At 38.0% G+C, this 27,347-nt stretch overlaps 1 protein-coding gene across 3 annotated transcripts in view; it reads left to right on the plus strand.

Annotated features, from left to right (window-relative positions):
• The first annotated feature begins 312 nt into the window (after positions 1-312).
• Positions 313-27,347, plus strand: part of LNX2 (ligand of numb-protein X 2) — a 52,616-nt gene continuing 25,581 nt past the window's right edge. The window contains exons 1-2 of one of the 3 annotated variants that reach the window (XM_026074321.1): positions 313-748; positions 24,567-25,068. In XM_026074321.1, the coding sequence (XP_025930106.1) occupies positions 24,668-25,068 (401 nt within the window). In that variant the 5' untranslated portion in view covers positions 313-748; positions 24,567-24,667. Of the gene's footprint in view, positions 749-10,269; positions 10,433-11,056; positions 11,077-24,566; positions 25,069-27,347 lie in introns of those variants that run through there. The other 2 variants (XM_026074322.1, XM_026074323.1) reach the window with 2 other exon arrangements.

Below are 27,347 nucleotides of genomic sequence, written 5' to 3' on the forward strand. Positions count from 1 at the left end.
TAATAACCTTTATAAGATAATGCATCAGTAATTCTCTTAATTTTCCAGCTGATGAATAGATGCATATAAAAAGGCAGACATCAGATTACTTTTGTTAAAATCATGTGGTACATTGTTCTGTAATTCAGAGGTTAAGTTCTGTGCTTATTTAGTTTTCTGACTTGGTTAGCCTGCTTTGAATTTGAAATAAAATGGAAGCAACCAAAAAAAGTGGAATAACAAATTATTTCACCAGCTATTAGAACTGTATTTTAAGTCTATTTAAATATTTACAATTATATTTAAATATATTGATAAAACTCTTGAATGGAAAAAATGCTGTGCCTTAACACAAATTGAAGAGGATTAGTATTTAATATAGTTAAACAAATTAGTTTTTGTTTGAGGGAAAAATATTTTCCCCCAAGGTTTTGATTTTAAAACTACCGTCTTTCTTCCCAGATATTTTAGAATACATTATGTGTTGTTTTAAAACAACTATAATCTTTAATATGATTATCTGTGTACTTCCTTTGTTTCCTGAGGGATTATCAAATCTTTTTATATATAAAATCTTACTTTTCTTGCTGCATACTTTCAGTCTCCATTGCGTTCTCGAAGCAGTGCCGCAAATGAAGCTGACTAACATAAGTTAACAAGGATTATTTTTCATATTAAAGCTATTAACTATTGTCTTCACATTGGGAAGTGAAATCAAGTGTGCTGTCTCAATCAAGGGTTCGCTGCCAACATACTGCAATGAAAGCAGGTACGCTAATCCTCTGAGTTGATTTGCAATTTAAACAAAGGAAAATTGTGTAAGGGTGTATGGAATTCAGAACAGAAAATGTTTGGAGCTGAAGTTATTTGCTTTTAAGAGTTTGGTAAGTTTCTCTGACACCTGTACGCCAAAATGAGAGGAACTATTTTCTAAGGCTCATCCTCACAGTGGCACTTCTATAATGTTTAACTGCTCCATTTTGCTGGGGCTTTGGTTAGTGCGTAACAAGAGGGAGGAGTCCGTCCATGCACCATCCCAAATAAATGTGGCTTGATCTGATTTGCTGTGACTCCGTCAGACTTCACAAGCTAAAATTATACTCTGTATCTCTCATGCACCAATAACTTGCCTTCAGTGGATTCTTTTTTAGGTGTGAAATCAAGCAACCTAAAATTGGAAATACCGTACTTCAGTATCTTGTGCAACCTTCATGCTACTCCCTGTTGGTTCTGTCATTTGCGTGGGATTGCACTGCTAGAGAAAATAGTTTCTGAACATATAATAAACAGTGGTATTTTAACATAGGTTCAAAAGGGTGGGCAATTGGTTGGTAGTCTAAAAACTGACATTTCTTAATTTTTTTAAGTAGCTTGCAACCTGACTCATGTTGTTTTAGTATTTTTACATGGGTTTTTATGCATTGTTTTGACATGATCTTCTTAAATGTCTGTAATAAGAGTTGCAACAACTACATCGTTGTTAAAATCCTTCCTCGTTATTAGGTACAGAAAGAACTGAATATATTGCTTGAGCTGCAAGACAACTTAGAACCAGGAGAAAACTTTATTTGTTCTATAAAGGAAAATTAGTTTGTTTTTTCCAAAGGAAAGTGTGACTAGTGAAGAGTTGGGCCCAGTGAGGTTTTTCCCATTACCAGTTCTTTCCAATACTGCCAACCTCCCGTGGATCTTCTGTTCTGGCAGCTGCATGGGTTTAACTGTGAAATGTTCATGTCTGGTTATTGTTTTGGTGAGCTGTCTTCAAGCTTTCTGAAGTGACACAGACAAAAGAATGGAAATATAAATTTTTCAAAGCCTTGTATGGAATTTCTTGGGACAGTGCAGCCTGTGCAGGCACATGGGGGTTTTTTATATTTGAAGTTGTCAGAATCTGTCATAGGGAATAATGTCAGACCTGCCTTCGCTGGGGAGGGAACGCAGAGGCAGGTGACAAGAAAGCTCCGAAAGTTTCTCTCTCCATGCCTCAAGCCCTTTTCCCTGCCTTCCCGTTCGGGTGATGGCTCGGGAAGGGCTCCGGCAAGAAGGGGATGGAGATGGAAAGAAGTGGTCAAGTCTGTATTGGAGATATTCTGTCAGATGATGCAGGAAAGGTCTAGCTGTGAGCACAGAGAGACAGTGCTGGTCTTAATTTTCCAGGCTGTTGCTATCTCATTCTCAGCTGTCCCTAGACATCCTCACCATTTTATGTTTCCTCTCTAATGGCATGAGCCAGGACATCATAATATCCAAAATCAAATGTACCAGAAAATGTAATAAATTAGAGTTGGACTAGTAGAGTAATTGAAGAATAAACTGAATTTTAAACAACACAAGACTGTGTTATGAACCGATTGCTATGCATAAAATGCACCGGAGGAGCGTGCCTTCATGTAGATTTACTACTGATGGCAGCAATTTTTAGATTGCTACTGGTAATAAAGAAATGTAAATGGTTTGAACTTCTGAGTTAGTACCACAACATAATATTGCAGCAAAGGAGAAGTACCATTCTAGTTACAGTGCAAAGTAATCCTGTAAGAAAAACTCTCAGGGTGCTTTATTTATTTATTTAAGAGCTTTACTTGTGTGCAACAATTTTGAAGTTTATAAAGCCACAAAGTGAATGCAGGCTTTGCCGTGGAAAGAACTAAATATGTCTTCCACTCCTAATATAATACTTCTATAAGAATGAATTATTTTAAAATTCTTTTATAAGTTATGAAAGGTACCAGTGCAGTGGATTCTTCTCAGTTGATAAATTACACCAAATATCCTTAAGTTCATTTTTTAAGGTCATGTGCCAGGTCAGTTGCAGAGAGTCTGCATATTTTGTGTGAATAATTTTCTTGTAATTTTTATTTCATTAAAAAAGAAGATAATGCATGTGTATAGGACATTTTAAAAATAGCCCTCTAGCCATGATGCAGGTAAGGAGCGTAGGGAGATGGTTGCAGTTTTTTTTAAGTGACATAAGTTCTGGTTTTGTGAGTTAGAAGTTACCTCAGCAGAGACCTGGTGACTGACCTGTGTGCAGTCTTGGTCTGAAACATGAAATGAGATAGTGTTAGTTTAAGTCACCCTGAGGTTTGTTCCTATAACTGGAAGTTACGGGAAAGCCTGTGAAATGCAAATAGTCAGTAGCAGGTATTTGCTAAAAGATAACAAATGTTGTTTGAATTGCTGGGTTGACCGGACTGTGTGCAGCTTGATTCAATGTGGAGGAACTAGAGTTGAGTTACTGAACCTGCTGATTTGCAGGGAAAATTTGAAAAACATTACTTCATACTTCATTTTCTAGTCATCCTACTTTGGGGATATGCAAATGATGAGACGATGATGAGATGAGATTTTTGCCAGCAATAGTTCAACCCCAAGTCAAGTCTCTTCCACTTCAAAAATTATGTTCTCCGGTGGAATACAACTAATGGAGGAGCTATTCAGTGGTAGAAATCAAAGCCACCTTTGGTGGCAGGGAGGGAGGGAAGGAAGGAGAAAAAGCAATGTTGTTGCACTAAAAGGATATAATTTTGTCATGAAAAGCAGTGTGGTTTGGATTTAAGTGAACACTTTTAAGTTTGAAGGTTTAAGTTATATTTAAAAATGTGTTGTTCATTTTTATTGCTCTTGTAAAATTTAAATAAGATTCTCTACCAGGAATGGTAGTAAGACATTTGATTTTTAAACTGATTTTATAAAGTAATGAAAAATGGTAGCTCTTTTGAGTTAAAGCTTATTCTATATTGAAGTATTTAGCTTTATTAAACTCATTTAAAGTGTTGTAAATCCCTTGATTTAAACCACTTCGCTGTGCCATGACCCAATGGAAGCAGAAATTAATCTGGAAGATGCAATTAACAAACTACTTATTTCCTCTGTGTATCATGTAAAATGAATTATTTTTCTGTATGTATTTTGATAACTTTAACCTATCTTTTTGCATCCATCTTCTGTTTCCATGGAAATGGATTCAAAGATCACTAGAAGGCAGGAGTGAGGACTGTAGTTTGCTGACCTCCCCTCCATGCTGCCTGTTGAGATAGCAGGTGGCAGTTTCATGAACAAGTCTCAGATCTCTCTTGCGTTGTTTGTTATGGAAAACTTGGAAGAATGTTGTTATAAAGGAGGAATAAGTATGCCTGTCGATAGGGGAAAAATAGGCAGCATTTAACCTGTTTAAAAAGAAACAAGCTTCAGCAATACAAGAATTCCTACAGGCAGGTTTTGAGGAAAGTCAGCTTCAGGATCAGTAATTACATTTCTGGTCTCTTCATGACAAATTTTGGTATTCTGAGGAAAAATTCAGAGCTCTCCTATGCTGTTGAGGACTCCCTTTTCCTTTTTCCTGTCCCACATCCCAGCTGCATTTTGATGGAAGGTACATACACAAATTGCATTTCTCTTTGGAAATCTCCCCAAGTTGAATGTGACTGATACACTTGCAACAAGTATTTGTATAATTAGGACTTTCTCTAGCTGTGGGCAGTCTCTCTTCCTAATGGCTGTTACCTAGTTAGCCTAGCATAGCACAATCTGCCTACCCCGTACATGTTCTTAGTACAGGCGCTTGGTGCAGGAGTTGTCCTAAGTTCCAGCTGGAAAACAGCTCCTCGCCCAGTTCTGCGGCAAGGTGCCTAAGAGAGTCCTTTGAGGAAGTATAGGGACAGGAGTATTAAAAAGAGACATAAAGGTGCTACTGCTGCGTGGGTGTAGGGCAGAGACACTGCCTGTGTCTTGCCAGTTTCTGGTGGTGACACTAAAGACACTTGAAATAGGGAAAGACTTTAGAAAACAGCTACAGAAGTGATTGGAGGGCTGAAAAAGCTGCCTTGTAATTATTCAGGAGCCCATTTTCCTCTTACCAGAGAAAAAGTTGAGAAATTAATGAGATGATATGTTGTAGAAGAAAGACTCTTCAGGCTCACCAACATACCTGTAAGAAGATTCTGAAGCTGAAAGTTCAGGTTCAAATTAGAAATGAGATGCAACTTTTAGCAGTCAGTGTTGTTTAACTATCAGAATAGATTACAAAGTAAATAATACATTCAAGCTGAGATTCAGTGTTTTTCTAAAACAAGTGCTGTAGTTCAGTCACTATTTTTTGAGCTTAGCAACAGTCATGCTATAGGGAAAAATAATTTCCTTCAGTACAATAATTAGTAGGTAAAATTCTGTGAACTGCTGGACAGGTCACTGTAAATACTGGCCTTGCAAAATCCTGAAATCTGAGACTCTGTGCAGTCTTCGCTCTGTTTTCTTGAAAACATTGCAAGAATTAGTAAATAAACCATAGTGCATGTAAGTAATGGAAGGTTTCATCATTTTAGAAAGATGTTTACATATCTGGTTGCACTAGGAAGTCGATGATAGGCAACGAATACAGTTGGGTAGGCCTGGTAAATGTTTGCTGCTGAGAGAGTTTATATAAAATGTAAATATAATAAAGACTCAAGAATGGGTAACTCTCAAGAACAGTAAATATGAATAGCTAATACCAATAAGTAAAGATTTCATTTTTAGATACAGAATTGCAGAAATTTCTTTTTAACATATACAAGCAAACTAATTGCTTCAACTGGACATATCATAGAGCGATACTAGTGGGATCAGCACTTAATGGTATTTATATTAGGGAATGCTTTTCCTATAATAGATGGGCAGGGAGCCAGTGCTGTGCCAAATCGTTTCTGTCATCCCAGGGCTGCTGATAGAGGAGGGCAGGTGGGACCCGGGGTCTTGAGATGCCGATTTGCAAGGCAGCTGCCTGCCTCCTGGCGTGCCAGCGCTGCTCAGCGTCAAGCCGCTGAGGTTCATTTTATGGCTCTGTTGTTGAGTCCTGTCAGGGAAGTCTTTCAGTCTAGTGAGCAACTTTTCATTGCAGACTGCTGTGCTTGAAGAATCTGTTCAGTCAGTGGGGTTTTTTTTTTAATTATTTATGTCCCAAAGCAGGTATAAATGAATGCTTTGTGCGCATCCATTAGATAGGGAGATGGACAGCTTATAAATTTAGGTGTTTCATGTTCAGCCAAATAGACTTTGATGGCTGTAAAGTAGCAGCACAAAGTCATTTTGAGTTTTGTGGCTGCAAGAAGGAATACTAATTCAGTTCAGTTTGATCCCTGAGAAGTCTAAAGATGACAAATGAGGTAAAGCCTTTCACATATTTTGTTACATTATTTTCCTAGATTATTAAAACTGAAGAGAAGCAGCTTTTATCAAAGAATGTAGTAGCTGAAAGGAAGCTTTTCTCACGTGAAGGAAAAGGCTGAGAAATTGCAAAATGGATTTACAAGAAATATTTCGTGGGGCTTATTGAGGAGCACATTGTATGAAAGTGGGTAGAACTATAGATATAAACTAAATCTCCTACATCAGGCAATATTTTGTTTGAAGTGGCATACCAATAAAATTGTTTTTTCTCCCTGCCTTTCGGTGTTCGTGAAGAGAGCCTGGGCTAATGGTTTTAGGCCAGGGATGGTTCTATTTTGGTATCTGCTACTATCCAGGGTAAGACATGTAACAGGAGCAAATAACTTTGGACAATTTCTTTACTTCCATATGTAAACTGAGGAAAAACAGTATGTCAAAAGTGTGCGAACATGTTAAGGCCTTAATAGGTGTTAGTGGCTTTGAGGTTCTCTGATAAAAGGCATTAAATAAGTACAATATAGAGCAACTATATCATGTTCATTACATTCTTTTGTCACACCTTACAAAGTTGAAAATGCAGTGAGTTTAAAACATTTTTCCTCATATTTATGCACAAGATGGAACAGCACAATTGCTCAGCTAAATAAACAGGACTTTTTCAATTAAAAGATGCCATTACCTTTGTGTGTTCTTGTCATTTATGAAATTAGCAGACAGTTAATTAAATTGTTCCTTCGGACTCTTCTGAAGGCTATGTATTAATTATTTTAGTGATGATGTGCACATTTCTCAACTTTTAAATGAGGGTAAAAGTTGTTTACCTCTTTCTAGGAGGTAAACCTCTTTTTTGTGGTCTTGGAGGATTTTTTCTTTCTTTTTAATAAAATGTCGTCAGACAACTACTCATTTCAGATACTAAACTCTGTAGTCATGTGGCATGCATGCTTGAAATCAAATCTTAAAATCTTAATTTGCCAGACTGGAAAGCATTGCTAAAACTGTAGAGTTTCATTAAACTCTGTGTTGGTGAAAGGAATAGGTTCATCAATCAGAATGAGAACATGCTGCTTTTAAACCACTTGGGTCTTTTGAAGACATGGCTCCTAAAAGAAGTTTTGGGGCTTAAAAACAGAAATTCAATTTAGTCTGATGGCATGTGTATTATAAACTTTTGGATGAAGCCGTGTATTAGCTTTTCTTAGCCCATGTTTTACCAAAGAGAAATTAACTATGGCAACGTGCTCAAGAGACAGGTCCACCTTGTTACTAGGTCTCAAAAACGATGTGAAAAAACCCCCAGGAGTGTAGACTGGATGAGGGAAGCATCCTAACCAGCTCTTACCTTCTCTGTATTACTGTGCAGTGTTCGGGGATGAGCTCTCTCTTATTTCTGAGTGGTTGGCTTAAATAGGGGCTAAGTATCCTATCAAAGTTACTACAGTAAATCTAGTAGATTATAAAGTTGCCTCCATAACTCCCAGCATTTAAAAGAGAAGGCAAATCCTGACTCTTTTCCTCCACCAATAGTCAAAGGAGCATCCTTGTTTAAGCTGGGCATTTTGAGGAACCTTAGCACCATCATGGGTAGACTGAGGGAGCAGCTCTATGTGCTGATTTTTGCCCACTTTGTTTGCTGTACACAAAGTTTCACTGTACCGTTTCACAGTACAGATAAGGTCCCCTGCTGTCCATGCTAAAAGATCTTGGTATGTTAGCAAATGCCAGTTACGAGCATTTTTTTTTTTTTTTTTAAGGTAATGACACTTTTATACTAAAGTAAGCCCCATGCAGGTGTGTGCTGACATATGAATGCTTTTGCCAGGATTAGCTTATATTGATTCCCCAGATGAAATACTCTATCAGTGGCAAACATTTAGAATCCAAAAAAATACCCCTAGCCGGCTGTAAATATCATCTGTGCTGTTATTTAAGTGCCATTATAAATGTTTCTGACAAAAGTTAAAAGTTTCTGGAGCTCTGTCTAGGTCTTTGAAATACCTTTGCAGGTTTTACCTTACTGGAGTGAAATGGGCCATGCTTTCAATCTGATAATTTATTTAAGGGGTTACTGGTGGCTTATCTAGGCCATGGAGCTCTTTTCTGTCAACCAAAAAGACATCAGTCCTCATTGTTATGCTATTCATCCGATCTCATTTGCTTAAGACCATGTCAAGCCAAAGGTAGTCAAGAAAAAAGATTCTGGTACTTCTTCAGATGTATAATTTACTTTGCAATCATGTTTTCTCAAATGGATGCCATAAAGGCCATCCTGAAGTCTTCTGAAGCATCCATTGTCTCAACATCAGATTGAACGTTTCTCAACTGGAACATGTTTTCCTACTGCTGTTTTATATGTTGTTCTTTGTGGGGTTTGGGTTTCTTTCCTTTTTTTTTTTTTTCTTTTGATGGAACTAAACAAGTGAAGGGAGAGGAGAATTTCTTGAGGGATATGGCAATTATCATGTTTAGTAGACTGCTGCATGTCATTTGTATTATCTGCATGTCATTTGTATTATGTATGTATGACACAAATGATACTCAGTTTGAAAACGGTGTTGTTGAAATCCAAGATGTTGGACATTGTAAAAGTGGTGGCTAATATAGTGGAACACAGTAGTTTGTAGTTTGTGGCTCTGGTAATATTCAGTATATTTAGTATTAGAAAAGATAAAAAGTGAACTGCTTTGCAAGAAAAAGAGAGTCCTTTATAATTGATAAAAGAATAATTTCAAGGTGTAAAACTGACTTTATGCACTGAATTCCCCTCTAGTATTGAGATATTACTGAGAAATTATAAAACCATACAGAAATTATTTAAGAGGGTGTTTTTTTGTTTGTTTGTTTTCCAGAAAATATGCAGAACTTTGAGGACAATTTTAACATTTTTCTTAAATGCACTGTTTTAAGTAGCAGAATTTTCTTAAATAGAGAGTAAGGAAAAGAAAATAATGCTATATAATCCAACTCTTTGTTTTCTCTGCAATCGTTCTGTTGCTGGTCTAGGCTTTACATAATATTCTTAGCACATGTTAACGGCAAGACATGGGCTTGGAAATGCCCTGTATGTGTTGTAAAGCTGCTATATACATGGTGTTACCGTAACTATTCTTGCTTTGTGTGATACCCACACATGCTCTCTGAATGTACTTTAAAAGTATAATGCGCTAGATATAGTAGCACTGTTTCATTATGCATTCATGAGAAATTGTTGGCGTCATTTTAGCCTGCAGTTAATTTTAATGTTAGATTTAGTATTTGAAAAGGACATAGTATATGAGAATGTTGCAGATCTTTTATACTGGCTTCTGCAATGGTTAGTGTTTACTGAGCTGTAGCCATTGAGGCTTGGCTAGTATTCATGTGAGGTTAGGTGATCAGATGAATTTACTGATTTAAGTAAATCAAATCCTGAGAGATGCTCCAGTGGTTATAGAAGGGGTTGGTCCTATTTTAATTACCCACTGGTGAATTCATTTGTATAAACCAGCGTGCTGACAACCTTATTCCTTCAAGTTCTCTGTTGTCATGTGATCCCTCCCCTCCTCCATGGGAACAACAGTGTATTCTTCTTTTCCTTTATACTGTGCAGGTATGTGGTACTCCTTCCTCTCCTCCTGCAAATTCTAGAATGAAATGGTAAGAAATATTTGGCTAAAAAAGGAGATGAAGGGAAGGGGGCTGTCGTGTTCTGTGTTGCAGGTTTTGTAATAGCTCCTCTGTGCTGCCTGCCTCCCTGTCTGCCTGCCGAGGGTTTGTGAGCAATCCTACCTGGCTGTTTCTAGGGGTCTGTTCCGCATTTTTAAAGAAGCTATTCTTCAGAGGCTGGACTTGGAGTATTTAATTGCAGGTTAGAACCTGTGACAAGAATTGCAAACAAGAAACAAAGAAAATATTTTAAATTGAGCTTGTTTCAAATGTGCAGACTATTCTAAGCCAAAGTGTAAAGTGAGTCTCTCTCAAATTAACTGTTTTATGCCTTTTGTTTTGTTTTGCATTTCTCATTCTGAAGGTATTTCCTAAATCCTATGCTTCTCTAATATGCTATATTTAACAGGCTAATGTTTTGCAAAATCTTGTGGTCAGGAGTCTAAATTTCACTTGTATGAACACAAGAGCTCTTTTTGGTGATTTGCATGCATGAGTGTGGTTTGTTTTTTAAACATATAAAAATACTAGCTTTGCTCATTTTTAAAATTTAAGAACACATTTCATGAATTATGAGGGATTTCTAACATCTTTTTAGTCAGAAGATGAGAAAGAAGTTGAAGTGAAATAATGAAATGCTTCTACTGATCAATAAGCAAAGGTCAGTATAAATTCTGGCTGAAATTAAAACAACTTCCTCCTATCTCCAAGCTACTTGTTTTATTTATAAATTCATGAGACTTGTATTGAGAGTGTGGCTGGGAAATAAGCTCTTAAATGTGAAAGCTCTTTGGTCTCCTAGGATACATATGTAGTAATAGTTGTGCAGTTATCCATAAGGCTTTCCAATAGACACTGTAGAAGCACCGTTAAACTTCCACGTAGCCATTAGAGCTACCTTACAAAGAGAGCATCTGATTTCACTGTGCTTTGTACAATGCCTGCAGACTTTGGGAAACAGGACTCCTCTGGTTAAGACTTCTTTAAAACAAAAAGTTATGATATACTTTTAAAAAATAAAACAAGAAATCATTTGTGCTTTTGTTCTTTCTTTTTACTAATTCTGTTTGCTTTTAGGACTTTTTGGCAGAAAAATAGAAATAAAAGTTACTGTGTGCATTTATTTTGAAGTAAATGTACTTAATGTTTTCAAGTGGAAATGTTTGCCCCAGAAGAGTAATTCCTATCTCACTGTTTTTTCCAGGATTTGGGGAGGGGAAGGAGGGAAAAGAGAAATTAGAGAGCAAATGAACTGTCAAGTTTGGCTGTTTGAGAGGCTTTTTGGTTGAAGATTTGAGATTGTTGGTAAGGTTTGGGGGTTTTGTTTGTGTATTTTTTTAAATTAAGCATGCTGTATACCAATGTTTATGATGATTATTTGGAACAAGGTTTTACAGTTAGTTCATTGCATTCATTGCATGCTTTGACCCCCAGTTTGAAGCTAAATAAAAATCTCTGAGGCAGAGTGTTCATGCTCTCCTCAGCTCTGTTGAGACCTCTAAACAGAGTCAGCAGGGCAATGAAGAACATGAGTATCCAGCTAGTCAGAGTTCCAGCGATCGTGCCATTCTCCAAATTCAGCATAATAAAAATGATCCRTCTTCTATATCACATGAGAAAGTTGCAGTGATTTATCTTCATTTATTTAGTGAAAAATACAAGATTCTTCATAAACACTTAAGTTTAAATTTATTCCCATTTATCTTTAATAGTAGGCATTGACTGAAACTAAAGCAAAGTACCAGTTCAGAAGTTAAACTTGAGATTCACATATTCAGTTAAACTGATCTGTATGGACAAGCTGTAGATCTGATTTCATGTATTTTTGGTTCTGAGGTTCATAAAGGAAAATGTATGCAAAATACTTCTTTTAGCCAAAGTATGCTATACTATGCAGTAGTTTTCTAGAGTAACTTCTAAGAGTTTTACTTTTTTAATCTAAAAAATTGCTCAACTAGGATGGCTTTTTCAGGACTTGTGTCTTTTTGCTATATGTTTTCTTTATAGCAGCATTTATTCAGTATATGGAGGCAGAGTAGTTGCAAGAGATTTTATTTATTGTTTCTCTCTTCTCATCTCATATGATTGATAGCATGAGACAGTGTTGTTAGTAGTTGAGTTTACTGCTTTTAAAGTAGGATCTCTCCTTTGAGTGAAAATCACATCATGTTCTTGACTGCGCTTCACCTGGTTTTCAGATTGGACGCAAAAAGGACAAAATGAAAACTTTTAAGTACTCCCATTTGCCCGCCTTTTTCTTCATTATTTTTAAGTTGGAATGATTAACTTTTTAACTCTCAAGGGCGGTGAAAATCAAGGCTGTTTTACTATAATATTAACAGTTACTTACAGAAATGTGAAATGTCATTCTTCTGACCCATAAGTATGGATCTCTTTGGAAACTGATAACTACAGAATAGACTGATTGTGTGTGTGTGCGTGATTCCCTCATGCCTCCCTGTGTTGCAAACCTGATCTGGAAGGGACCCTTCTCAGGATAAAGTGTTCGCTGACTTTCTAGTTGTTCCTTAGCTTCCTGGTAACTCTGCCACGTGAAGGTGAGTTGTAGCGTAGTCTGTTTGATCCGCTAGAGATTCTTCATATGAGCCACTTGATAGCAAGTTTGAGTCATTTCTGGCTAGATCTGGATTTTATGAACCAGTGGTTCGCAGGGGAACTAGTTCCTTGAGTTATATAGTCCCCTGTTGTTTGTAGAAGCATAGAACCTAGGAAGTATGTTATTTCCAAGTATTCCACTACATGCTGATGCTATTGTGTTAAGTTTACCTAGCATTATTAATGCAGTCGCTACTGCTGCGTTTTCCTCTGTAAGTGTAGACTATTGTCCACAACAGTGGATGTTCTATAGCATTTCTTGTCTCATCGTCTTGATGCACAATACTGCAAAAGTTGTGCTCCCTTTTTATGAAAAGAGTTCAATATCTCCCTTTGAGATGTTAGTCTTTATCTCAGAGAGACTGTTATCTTTTGGGTATGTTTGTACAGCTCCTAGTGCAGTGGGAGCTTTGTCTGTTATGGTTTCTGGCTCTTGGGCAATTTAGCAATTCAAAAGAGGTTTATAAACTTTAAAAATGTTTTGTCTAAGTATCTGGCTTAAAACATGTGAAAATGTTTTAGCGTGGCTTGGTAGGTTAAAAAAAAAAAAAAAGGTATGGAAATAAATATGAGTTTGAATTTTATTTCTGTGAACCTAACCTAACTTGTTGAGAAATGCTTGGTTTGGAAAATGAACATTGTGGTTAGGGAATGCAAAGAAGACAGATATTCCTGAGGCTGAGTTGTCTCGTCTCTTAAAGACCTTTTTCCAAAAGCAATGCTAATGAAGTAATATCCTTCAAAGAAAGACTGGTGTTTTAAGGGCTGGTTCTTAAGGGTTGAATACATAGTAGAGGAAGTGAAAACTGAGCCATCCCCTGTAGAATCTCAAATGCAAAATTTAAACATGCTGAGAAGAGATTGGACAGTAAGGAGGAGGAGGAGACAGTTGGCTCCTTCCCAGTATAAGGTGCTTCTGTCAGCTTCTATTGCTGGAGCCATTTTGACCATGGATATAGAAAACTGACGCCTGAAGTTAGGCTTCTGCATGTCTTACCTGTTGGGGTTTTTTAGTTCATCACTCCTTTCCTACTCTTCCCAAAATATGGTGAACCAGAATTTCCTATTAAAGTGAGTGTCTTCTATATGTTCTGCAAATTAATGATTAAATATCTAAGAATGTAAACTTATTTTCATCTCCCATAATTCGGGGGGGGGGTTGTTGGTTTGTTTGTTTGTTTGTTTAGCAACTCAGCTTTTCTTTGCTAGACTACTGTTGCAGTTGAAAAACTGTTACGACAGGATACCTCCGTGCCTTGCCAGACTTCTCTGGACTCTTCCCCTTGTTTACTTGCAGGATAAGTACCCTTGGCTATGCACCTAGCCCTCTCTTGCTTTTATCAGGCACTTTTTATTCTAGTTTATTTCTTTGCTTACACTGTGCTGCTTTTTAAACTACTTTTCATCCCCCCCTCCACACACACACATTTATATAATTTCTGCATTTAGCTAGCGGTCTGAGGAGTTTGCTCTTATGTGGTTTCTGGTGGCATTTCAGTGTCTCCCTTTTTAAATTGTACTATTCAACTACAAGGTAATGGTTTTCATTTGTCTGCCTTTGTTTGTTAAGAATTTTGGGGTGGTGGTTGTTTTTTTTAAACCGAATGAACCTACCAAGGAAAGTGCACAGAAATGCTGTAGCAGCAGTTCAGAGCTCACTCCCTCACATTATTCATTCTGTATGGGGAGGTGGAAGATAGTTACTTAACGCTTAGCCCCTGGCACTCATTTGAACTAGAGAAGCTCTAGAGTAGATACCAGAACCTGTTCTGTTGGGTTACTCTGTTGTGTTAATACTATACACCTTTGCTCACATTTTCACCTGAACCTTAGAGGACTGTGTTTCAGCATTTCTTCTACTGAAATAGTTTATTTTGAAGAACACTCTTTTCAGGATTCAAGGGACATACTGTAGCAGCCAAAGTTTGTACATCAGGTGCGTGCAGATAAATGCACTTAGGTAAAAGCCTCCTTATTTGGTAGGTACTGAAATTCTGGGATACATTTATTTATTTAAAATGTAGTCAGCCAAGATAATATGGAACATAACTGAAATAAAAAACATAAGGAATAGAGAATTGTTTGGGGAAAAATGTTTTCTCCTTCAACAGACGCTCTCTGCTCCCTACTTGTTTCATGGCTGTGGAATTACACTGAAGTAGGGAATATATGATTCCTAGCTTTTGACTAGAACAAATGCAGTCGTCTTTATGTCCATATTCTGTCTCTGTTAAATTTATTTATATAACCAGACATGACTTTACATAATCAACTAAATGTCCACTTCCCTCTCTGATTCTTGTCTGACGGCTGTTTGTAAAACCCTGGATCAAGTACTAGTGTATTATGTATATAAAGAGCTGTTTTTATAAAAAATATTTAAATATTTTTATTTAAGATAATATTTAAATATTTAAGACTACAACTTCTAAATGTAGTATGTTGTTCCTGTTATGTAAATTCTGATTATGCATGGAGCCTTTTATTTTTGGTATCCATGTATGTGTGTCTAAGAGGTATGCTGCTTGTACAGATAGAGAACTTAAGCAGGAGATCTTGATGTAAAGTTCTAATTTTCTGCCAAATGTTGTATAAAATAATAGGGAGGTGTTATGAATAAATATACAAGAGCATGAGAAGAATTTGCACTCTACCTGTAATACAGACTCCATAGCTGGGTCAGCCAATTGGTGCTGAAAATAACTCTTTGTTCAGATCAGAAAGGTTTCTCTGGATAAAGGCAAACTAAATTAGGTACGGCGTTAAAGTGAGATGTCTTTAGTGGAGTTAAACAAATAGAGAGGGGTACAGTCTGCACCCTAAAGAGCTTATGATCCAAGAAGCCAAGAATGGAGTTAATTCAAGTTACAGCTAGTTAACAGCATCCTGAACTTCATTCCCGTACGCACACAGGCACACACACATGCGTGCGCATGCACGCCCCTTCACTCGAGCATGGTAATGTGTTTAGCACAAGTTACCTGCTTGCCAAGGCGTTGCTCTGACTGGAGCGAGTGCAGCCTGTGAGCTGCTGCCTGTTGCTCTGTGCTGCAGACTGCGTGGAAGAGTGATCAGCTGGTCCAGTCACTCTGCAGGTAGTGCGGTTGTTAATTAGCTAGTAGTATCTCATGGCTAATTTTGCCTGCATGTAGATGGCCTGAGTTAAATACTGTTTTGACTGATGAATTAGGAAGGGAATTTTCTTTTTTTTCCTTTTTTAAAGAGCTTCCTCCATCCTGATGTGGTGATATTTGTTTTCTTTTGTTAGGGAGTAAATAAGCAGCATCTAGTCTGGGTAGACTGRTTTAGGTGATTGACTTTAGTTCTTCAAGTGATGCTTCTGAACTGCCAGGATACTTTTTGGCAGGTTGAGGCTGGAAACTGAAGCCTCAAACCTTCTGTCTAGACCATCCTTTACACTCTTTCTCACATTCCTTGAGATGTCTTCCTCTAAGCATAGGTTGTCTTAAGTGTTTCTGTGGATTCTTTGAGGCTGTATGGTACTCCTTAACTCAAAGTATTTGCTTTTATGCAGAGCAAAGAAAATATGACTTATCATTTAACAGAGATATTTGTAAAGAATGCCCTCTTTGCTGTCTCTCTCAGGGATTCCTTCTACAGGCCAGGAGCATTGCAGATGGGCAGAAACTCTTGGCTCTCTTGTATAGATCTTAGAAATTCTCATTTTGAGGTAAATTGTTCTTTTTTATTAGATCAGTAGGTGGTAACTTCATTTTATTATAACAAGAACTGCTTAATAACAGTGTAGTTTATCTTTCAGAATAGCTTTCCATTATCGCTTAGGTTGTTGTTGATGGGGGAAACCAGATCTAACATTTATGCAAGATGGCCTACGCCTGCAGGAAGAGATGGGGTTGGTGTTTCTCCCTGAAAGTACTTACTCCTGAAATTTAACTACACAGAAAGTCCTTTTATCCTTCTTTCCTCCCCTCCACCCAGCTTTTCTTTGTCATGAAGCCATCTTAAGAATAACCCAAGCATGTCCTCTCCATGGATTTTCTCCTTTCACACCCACAGTGTTTGGGGCTTACTGTACAGGTGAGCAGAAAAGCTAGAAAGAGAGCACAGCTCACTTTTTCCTTGTTTTCTTTGAGTTGCTTCAGACTCCTTAAAACTTGTAGTAATCAAATCAGTTTGTGTCTGTGCATATCCAGGAACCAGCTATGTTTAATCTAGTTAAATGTTTTCTGTTCATCCATGAAATTCCTCATTTCAGGGCAAAGTGCATGGGGGTGAGCTTTACTGAAGGTTTAGCATCTTGATCGACAGCTTTCTCTGCCTTCATCCCTCCAAACAGAAAGGGTGGTGCATGTGTCAAGTGCTGTTGGACAGATTGCACTGCCGAAAATCACCATGTTGCATAAGCAGATATTTTATTCTTTCTTGCCTTTTTTCTGTGCTCTGTCGCTGAGATTGTAACACTCACTAATTGTCTGCTTGCAGTTAAATTTTTGACTGTTGGGGTACTTTTTTCAGTCCCTCTGAACAGAAAAGCCTACCTCTTATGAAAATGGTAATGAAAAGTTGTTTTGGTTATTCTCTTTGCACTAAGAAGGAAACTTGTTTTTTAGCTCTACCGGTGTTACTGCAGGTAAGTGTGGGTTATTTTTACTTTCATTTTAATTTATTTCATTGTATTTATTTTTCACCACTGCAAAATCCCCAGAAGGATTTAGGAGCTTGAAGTAGAGCATGTTTAAACACTTAGGCCTAAAAACTGCAAACCTGGAACTGCCAACCAGTTGTGGTGTGACTCTGGGAGCACCTGAACTCCAGAGGTGCCACAGACTTTTTAAGCATTCGAAGGTTTTGTTGCTCCGTTGAGCCTCTGTCAAGGGACGACTGGGCAGCTCGGTGTCCTTCTGACACCAGGCTCGATTAGCACCCAAAAACAAGACACTCTCTTGCCTTGGAAAAGCTCCCCGATACCAGGTATCAGAAAATTGAACATACCACAGAGAGTGGGAGCTTCTTGCAAATCGTAATGGCAGCCACTGCCTCTTTGCTGAACTGGGAGGGTAGGGATGGAAGAGAAAGAAAATTGTTGTGATTGTTGCCTGTAATACTGAAAATCTCGACAGCTGTCACTTGCCTGTGGAGGAAGGGATCTAAGTCTGGTTCCCTTCTCTTTCTGCAAGGTTTTAAACCTACATTTCAACCCACATTTCCCACATGTCAGGAAAGCGGCCTCACTATCAGAATATAGGTTATTCGTCTGTATGACTTGATTTGTATGTCCTACTTTTTCATTTTCAGTGCTCCTGTTGTTCAGAATAAATATTCCAAGTTTAATCTGTTTAATTTTTTTGATGTGTAGATGTAGCTTCATTAAACATTCGTATTCTTGTCTCTCTTCCTTCTATTCTGAGATGATTTATCTGATGTAGCTCTGTATTTGTTGTAATGAATTGATATTTCATTGCAGAGACCTCTGCATGGTTACAATTCTTATCTTTGCTGTCTCGTTCAAGACTGATTTGACTAAACTAAAGCTATTTTAATCTCCGGGTCCCAAAATAGAAGCCATTCCATTTTGTGCTCTAGAAGATGGCTGCTTGATGATCTTCGTGTGCTTTGAGCAAAACCTTCTGGCTACTTGTCTAATCTTTTGGAGTCGTTTCCTTCTGCCTCTTACCATGATCCTTTTGTGTCGCGCATGCCAGTTTCGCTGGTGGTGTCGTTTGGGGAGACGAGAGTCACCCCGTGGCCTGTCCTGAAGAGGGATGGTCTCGCCCTTGCCAGATCTGTGCATGGTTTCTCCTTTCTTTACATCTTTTCATTCACTGATGGGCTCATTGCTTGGATCCCCTAAATCTTCGCAGGCAGCTAGGGGTCAGAGGGTGTGACGTGGGGATTCCTCGTTCTGATTTTTCCCATTCTCATAGTGTTTTTCATAAGGAAATGTACAGCAGGTGTCCTTAAGAGAGACACCCGCGCTTGAAGTGGCTACTGTAATTAAAGCCCGTAGCCCCCGTTACCATGGAAACGTAGCACACCACAACCATGGAGCACAAGTTGCACTAGTATTAATTTTCCCAAACAGTCCTCATTCACCAGATTTAGGCAGGGTTTCATTTCGCAACCTGCAAAGATGCCCGCCTTCAGAAATACCAGAAAGTGGGGGGGGTGTGCCTGGCTTTTTTTTTTTTTTTTAAAGGAAATTACATATTTAAAACCCTTAAGCCTGAATTCCTGAGGTGTGAAAGCACAAGCATTGTCTGCCACCCATTGCTTTTGCAAGCCTAGTGTCCTGTCAACATCTGGCGCGCCGCTAACATTTTTGCTCTCTGGGCATTGCTTTGATGGAAAAAAAAGACAAGCACAGAAGAGACTGTAAAACCAGCTCTTGTGAAAAGATGGTTTTACAGTAAGCCCAGCACTGCTGAATTGTGGTTCAGTTTTGAACAATAAACTAATTCAGTGTTTTTTGCAAAATTTTTTCAGCTTGAATGTAAAAATCCCTGTCATTCTGCTGAATGACTTTAAAAATAAATAAATAAATAGAAAACAGAGTTGACTGTCAGCACAAATATAAGTGTATTGGATATCAGGATTCAGTGAAAGCATTGCTCTTACATTAACAGAAATCTGTCAGAGTATAATTGATGTACTCTTCCCATCTCTGTTACATTTTTCTGGCTTTGAGCTACCAGATGTCGTCTTTTGACATCATAGCACTTCAGTTTTGTTTGTGTTTTCAAAAGAAAAAGACTCTAACAGGATTACTTTTTTTACTAACTTGCACTGGAGGCAGAATTGGATTTTTTGCATTTGAAGRCAGTAAAGCCCTCAGATATCTGAATAATTAACATGGACATTATAAAGTCAATACAAGTTGCTAGTTCTGCTTCACTTGTTTGCTATACAGTTTTAATATTAAAACAGAGATTGTATCCAATGAGCTAGGTCATGCTTATTGGAAGATGTGAAATAACACTCTTCCCCTCTAGTACTGTATGTCAGCTATTTATTCTCATCATGTTTTTTATTACAGAAAGTTTCTGCTGTCTTTTAATAGTCCACTCAAACTATTGTCTGCTTCTAACAGTTATGAATCACCAGCTGATACTGTAATTCCTGTAGAGGGTACAGAACTGGGAACTAAGGACTAATTTTTAATTTGGTTATGATGTGGTTTTAAGCAATGACTGTAACCACATCTAGTCGTCTTCTCTTATACCTTGTGTTAATCCACTCCACCTGGCTGCTAAAAGATTTTCTTTGCAACTTTAGCATTTGAACAGGGCAGAGGAATTTAGAGAACATGAGGTTTGTCCTACCTAGCTTGGGTGCTCGGGTACCATGGAAATGAGGCTGTAGTGCAAGACTGAGAACAGACCTCAGAACTCCTGTGACTTAGTTAAGTAAATGTCATCCAGGATGATGACCATACTATTGTTCAGTTATTGATAGATTTATAAGAGCAATTAGGTATCACCTTGCAAGTACAAATCTGACTGACTGATCAGGAAAGTATTGCCTGTCTTTAGGGCCATGGGAAGCCTTCATAGTGTTGTTATGGTTATAACAACTTCTTATATGGTTGTTATGACTTCTTTCCCTACCCTTCCCTTCCCTTCCCTTCCCCACTGCTGAAGGGTAAGGGAAATGCTGATGCATCCCTATACTGTTGGCAGACCACAAAATTTAGAGCCCTCTGAGATAAGATGAACCAGCCAGCATACGGTGGCCTTGAACTGAGAGGAAATAAAAGTAGATGTTTCTGCACCTTCACTTTGTTTAAATTAGACATTGATTCATTGGCTAGATAACATCTCACCTACTGAGAAAATGTCCATTCTGGCATAAATAATTGTTAGCCGCAGAATTAAGAGATCTGCATCCCATCTGTTTTCGAGGCATACTTGGTGCAGGGACAGTGGAGTACAGCAAAGGAGCAGTGGTGTCATTCGTTAAAGGGTGTTCTTTTACTCTGCTTTTGGTTAAGGAAAATGCATAGGGTAATAAACAAAATGGGAAGCTATGGTATATTAAGGTAGTTTTAAAAGGGTTTTGTTGATAAGATGGGTATTTTCCTTAATTGTTTACTTTTGGGGTAGTGTCAGATTTGTTGTAGAATTTTTAACAGTCAGTTAAAGGGATCTAAATCTCCAGTATTTTAATGAAGAAATTCAGAAATCTCTCACAAAGTTGATTGCAAAATACATATTTCCATATGTATTAACTTCTATCTGAAGTTAATTACTACAAGGGTTCATTTATTGCTACAGTTCTGGTTTGGTTGTGTGTTTATAGTACCTATCCAGAGGGCTGGAATAAAAATCATGAAACCTGTTAGTTGAATCAATAAATCGGAACTACAGAAGGCCTATGAATAAGACTATGTTCTTCAAACTAAAACTGCTTTCATACATGCTTTAAATAAATAAATGCACAGTTCGCTGTCCAGTCATGCCCAATTTCCAAATGGGATAGTGATTCAAAACTGAAAGCAGGGCACCACCTGCACTGTTCTGTTTTTATAATGAAGTCCTGGGTAGGGAATTACATGACGTGAAAAACAGAGTCCTGGCTGGCTCTTTTAGTCTCTTTATTTTTTATTCTTCAGACTGTTTTACCTTGTTTGCAGCTTTCCTGAGCTGATGCATCCTGTGGAGATGCTGATCTGCAGTTGTACTGATACAGCAAAGAATATAAGGCATACATAAGGAGGGATAAAGTACCATGTTATAAATTGCAGTGCTCTGGTACTGTTTCAGGGATATAGTGCCTGTAAATTAGTGAAATTTAGACCCTGCTTGCAATCCCAATTGTCTCTCTGACTATAAATATTGTGTTTGTGGGCTGTGTAAATCAGTAGGTATTTTGCATTGGGAACAGTCTGAAAAAGTCTTGGAATTAATAATTAGATGACTGTGCTATATAATCTATACAAATCCTAGTGAATAATTCTTCTGTTCTTGAATAAGTTTGCCCTAAATGCAACACAGGAGTCAAGGAAGCAGGGCTAAAGTAAAGTTTTTTTTTTTTTTTTTTTTTTCCCTTTGAATCTTCATGTTGTGTTTGACTGTCTGTTTCTTGCAGTGAGCACTGATATAATGTTTGAACTATTTGGGGGGAAAAGAAGGGAACTTGCTGTGGAATCAAGAGACAACCAGCAGTTCCCAAGAGCGGGGGATCAGCAGGGCAGGTCTCTCACTCTCCTAGAAGAGGCTCCACCAGCAGAGAAGAAGCAGTCTGCTTCCAGCAGGGCATGCTTAGGCCACGGACAGATGTTCATTTTGCCGATACTTCTCTCGGTCAAAGATATTACAGTCTGTTTATTGCTCCCTTGTACTGGGGGCTACCACTCACACCGCTCTGCTGACGGAGAGATTGTGGAAGTGCTGTCAGATCCGCTTCAGAAAAAGTGGTCAGCTTAGCTAGTGGGATCTTTATGGATTGTGTCAGCTAACAGAACACCAGCCACTCTGCCAAGCGGCCAGAGGCAATGTCAGCAACCAGCAGAAATAGATCTGATGGTGCCTGTCTGCCCGTGGCCTGAGCTCCCACCCTTCCCAACCAAGCATGCACACCCTGTCTGCCGGCAGGACGGAGAGACCAGCTCTCGTGTCGAGGTTGCCTGGCTCTCACGGCAGCTTCGTCACTGCAAGAACACTATTAAGATATTCAGTCTTAGGAATAGGTCTGTTGGCTCGTGTTAGTGAGTCACCACCACTAGAGAGGAACTGCTTGTGTGTCAGTGAGGATATACCTTTGTGATTCCAGTAAACAGAGCTTGTTTCTGGATTTACCATTCTTTAACTTCCGAAGAAAGTAAGTTTCTCATTATAATTTTAAACATCCCAGCGAAGGCCTGCTCTCTCAAGAACTCTTCTTATTTTACTTTTTGTTCAAATTTTATGGTTTCTGTTTAAGAAGTTTTTAATGTATAAAAGAATTATTTTAATCACATCTTTCCAAAAGAAAAGACGCTGCTGTCTTTGACCACAGCAAGTATCTCTCAAATATATTTGCTGTAAAATGTTGCGTTGTGCTCTGTAGAAGACTGCAGTGTAAGTAACATAGACCTCAAAGGATATAAATGAGAAGCCTGTCCTTTTTTAAAGGAGAATTCAAGATGCTCACCATCAAAGCTCTGTAACTGGGTCTGAAGTACACGTCACAGTCCTGGCATGGTTCTGTAGCCTTGCTGATGTAGGTCTTCCTCCTTTCTTGTGATCTTGGTTACTTGGAGAAGGAGGAAGAGTCCTGCTCTTAGCTAATTTTAAGAGCTGGTCTAGCATTTGGACAACACCCTCTTAAAATGTCTTTCTCAGCTTATTCTGCACGCCTTGGTCCACTGCTAATGTCTGTTAATCTTCCAGGTACATTTAAGTAAAATACGCCACATGTTTCAATGTTTGTKTTGGTTTCCCTAGAGCCATAAGTGGCAGAATGATTCAGTAAAGTCACAGATCAACGCAGCATTTTTCAAGAACATTTATCCTCTGATTTATTTTGTGTTACTTAAAGAACAGCCATTAGACCAGACTCATTTCTTCTGTGTTAATCTAGGAGCATGAACATATAGTTAGAGAATTGCTGTTTGTGCACATGAGGGCCTGTGTGCTAGTCTCCTTATCTGCTTTCCAGTCTTTGAATCCTTACATAATATGTTTAAGACTGTTTTTAAGTAATATCTTTTGGGGTCTCATTTTGTATTCTTAGTCTCCACTAACAAAGAACTGATATGCTATTCCCTCATAAAATCCTTTCCAGAAGGTACACATTATCTACTACAAGATAGGGCAATGAAGAGCATCAATTTCCACAGCAGGATAGAATCCTGGATTACAAATTACTATTTAATCCTTTTTGCGTCAAAGGATATCGTAATCCTTGCAAAATGTGCTCTAAGTCTTGTGTTTGGCTGTGCGAGGTTAAGGGGTAAAAACCAAAACAGCGATTCTCTTAAAAAGTAAAACATCGTGAAATCCACGTGTTCCATGTGAATTTTAGAATGTGTTTATGACTATATTTCAGCAGATAAAAACAAAGATGATGGGTTAGTACAAAGACAAGGAGTTTTCACTTTCTGTATGCTTGCTATTGCTTTGTTAGAATATAAGAAGTGAGCCTCGTGATTGTCACTTGCTAAATTGTAGTAAAGAATTTGGACACAAAATAAGCATGACTTAAATTTGAGGTTTTTTTTTTTCTTTAATGAGTACATTTACCAAAATTAATGGATTAACAGGTTTCTTATTGTGGGAGAACTTGTTTTGTTTTCTAAATCATTCTGTTGTGAGATTCAAGCAATATGATTTTGTAAGGGAGAGAAGGACAGATAAAGTCAGGAAGGATAAGGACTTAGTGTTTGAAGTGATAGGCTGGTGGCTGCACAGTTTCTTAACCATGTAGCTATTTTAAGACAGGCAAACTTTAACTCTTAAGTTTAAAATGAATTCCATAGTGACAGACATGCATTCCTTTGACTGACATGATTATCAACACATTGAGCATGCTGCAATTTTAATTGTGTTAGGTATAAAGCAAAACAGGGTGGTTGTTTAGAACCAATACTTCATATGATTACTTTATTCCATACTTCTATTTCTGGCCTCTGTACTAAATCAAATGCGTCATATTGAATAGAACCAGTTCCTCTTAATGTGTAGCAATCCACAGAGAAAACTCAAAGGTAGGTTGTGGTATATAACAATAATTAGTAGGAAAGAACAGGGTAAGCAATCATTTCTGTTATTTAAAAAAAAAAAGGTTTTTAGACCTTTAATGTGCAATATTCTATATTAATAGTCAAAATCCAAAAAGAAGAGTAGGACCAGATTACTGAATAAAATAATAATCACATATTAAAGGACACAATTACTTGTTCATATAATCATTATTCCACAATGGAGTAGTTTTGTGCTAGACACCAATTGCTTGCTTCTAGTGTGAGATACCATAATGTAATGCCCTTGCTCTTAATAAGCTGGTCATCTTGCAGGTGAAAACTATGCAGTGGAGCAGCTGTTATAAAGCAGTAAAATGTTTCTGTTTTAAAATAAAATCGTGCTTACGGACTTTTTCATCGCTCTATTCTATGACAAATTTCCAGAAAACAAAAATAATCTGTTAATCTAACTGTTGTTTCTTGATAAGTTTCAAACTTCATGCGAAATTAATTATTTTTATTCTGTTGTTTGTTGCAGAAAATGACACTTGATTAAAGAACAGTTGCTTCTCCCCTGAGATTTACAGGAATAAATCTATCCTATGAGGAAGAGGCTTCTTCAACAGTTTTAGTTGTGCAATGGGGACTACAAATGACGACATGGCTTTGGTGGAGCAGAATGCCTCCTTGAACCCTTTGTGCTTCGAGTGTGGCCAGCAGCACTGGACAAGGGAGAATCACTTGTACAACTACCAGAATGAAGTGGATGATGACTTGGTTTGCCATATTTGCCTTCAGCCCTTGTTGCAGCCATTGGACACTCCCTGTGGACACACTTTCTGCTACAAGTGCCTAAGGAACTTTCTACAGGAGAAGGATTTCTGCCCGCTGGATCGAAAAAGACTCCATTTTAAACTCTGCAAAAAATCCAGCATTCTCGTTCATAAACTGTTAGACAAGTTGTTTGTTTTATGCCCCTTTTCTTCAGTATGTCAGGAGGTAATGCAGCGATGTGACCTGGCAGCACATCTCAAAAACAGGTGAGCCATGCACATGGTTGCAGTGTATGTCTCTTGCACGCTTGGTAGACTGGTTTCTGTAGGAATCTAAATTGAGGCGGAGAGCTGTGATTTGGTGGGGAGTTTTAAATTCATGGCAAACACTGTAGGAAATGATAAATGTGTGACAGCTCAGTTGGAGTACTGCTTTCAGATTCGGACATCACGGCCCAAGAAGATTGGGGAACACTTGGAGAGAGTCAGGGGGAGAACAAAATGATTGATTAAAGGTCTAGCAAATATGATTTAGGAGAAAAGGTTAAAGAAAATGGGGTTATTTAGAGCAGAGGGGAAGAAAGGATGAGGGAGGAGAGAAATGAGAGAGAAGTCCTCAAAAATGCAAACCATATCCGCAAAGGAAGGAAATAGTGCAGTAGGAGCAAAGGAGATTTAGTTCAGGTTTTAGGAAAAAACTATATAATGGTCAGGCATCGGGAAAGATTCCTCGGTGAGGGTGGCTGTGCATTCCTCACTTTCGGAAGTGTTTAAGAACAGGTTAAACCAACCTCTGTCAGAAACCATTAAGGCAGAACTGATTTTGCTTTGGGATAGGCAGATGGAATGGGTATCTCTTGAGACTCCTGCAAGACCTATTTTTCTTTTTATTTTAAAAAATCTGTTCACTGCACAGGTTGACTGTATGTTATGTGAGCATGCTTTTGTTTGTTTCTGGGATATTTTTTCTGATTGCTTATACAACGCTTTCAACACCCTTTTAAACTGGGAGAATTAAGAAACTCGTCACTTCAGATGAGTGAAAGGTGTAAATTTAGCTAGAGCAAGTGGTTTTGTGTCAGAGCTGCATTCCAGTATCTTCTGCATCCTGAGTCTCATTTGGGACCTGAAAGCAACTGAATTTTTGTGCATTTTGCTGTATATTATTATGAGGACTGCTACTGCTTGTGTAATGTGAAAGTTACAGGGTTATAAGAAACTTCAGGAGAGCAGATGACAAGGATCGTTTGGGGGAATGTTGGAGTAGAAAATATGTGAAAACCTTGGAAGTCCACCTGCCTGATTCAGACAGGTTTTTGTTCTAAAGCTTGGTGTAATGGCAGCCTTTAAGATATTTATCAAGATATTGTAAAGTATTATCTACACCTAAATGCTTAGGACCTTATTTTGAACTGCTAATAATTTTATAGTTCTTCTGTTTTATGCCTTCCTACCACAAATATTTAAATATTGATATAAGGAAGGAAATAATAGACAATCAAATTCAGATAGAATGATATTTCATATTGTGTAGACTAGTGCATTTTGTTCTTGTAACAAAATAATATTTCCTATGATGTGTGCAGTACTGTGCTGTGTGTGTGAAGATGTGTTTCATTCTTCCGTGTAGAGCAATGCCATTTTTGTCATGGAAAAATGTTAACTTTGATTTGAGGGGTGTATTTGACTGCTTTTGTTTTCTCAGTAGTTTAGAGGATATTTTCAGTAAATAGGGTTTCTTTAATTATTAGCTATTTCATTATTTGAGTCATGAACAAAAACATGGACATATCCTTTTATGTTAAAGCTAAGATGTGATGGAATGCATGAGTCAGAGCTGAAAAATGTTATACACATCTAGGCCAAGTAACTAACACATTTTTTAACTTTTTGGAGATGTAAGAAATTATATGATGAATATAATAAAGAATTATGTAGAGAAGGAAAATGCATCTTACTTCAAAGGATCCAATTCAAATGAGTTGCATCTGATTTTCTGTGTACAACTCAAAATGATTTACTCATTTTTTTTTCCTTTAATTCAGATAGTGTATTGTGTTTAATTTTGAAAACCTATGTTCATTTTGCAGAGAGAGGTCTCAGGGCTTTGAAGAGGTTTTGCTATCTCCCTCTCCCCTGGATAAGGGTAGTATTAACTGTATTCCTCATTTTTCTGCCCTCAGTCCAGTCTAGCTTATTCCACCTCCTGAGCCATAATGAGGTGTTAGGAACAATAAAGACAGTGGTGATACCTGCAACACCAACCCCTGTCACAGACTACCTCTGCATCTCAGTCTTCAGTGCTAAGGAAACTTCAGGGAGATACTCATGTCTGTCTCCAGCTGCCTCCTTCACTTAGCCCCCCATTTGTCATTAATTGGTAGAGACTCTCTGTTTTTTACCTGGTGGTCCATATTATCCAACAAGGAGGTACTAGACACTGGGTAACACTGTGCAGTCTGCACTGTTTCTACACTCCCGTCTCCTTCCAACCTCTCCTTCCCTTTCCACCAGAGCCTCCTGATAGAGAAGGTTTTATTGCCCTT

Source organism: Apteryx rowi, unplaced genomic scaffold, assembly GCF_003343035.1.
Source record: "Apteryx rowi isolate R43461 unplaced genomic scaffold, aptRow1 scaffold_386, whole genome shotgun sequence".
Classification (NCBI taxonomy): Eukaryota; Metazoa; Chordata; class Aves; order Apterygiformes; family Apterygidae; genus Apteryx; species Apteryx rowi.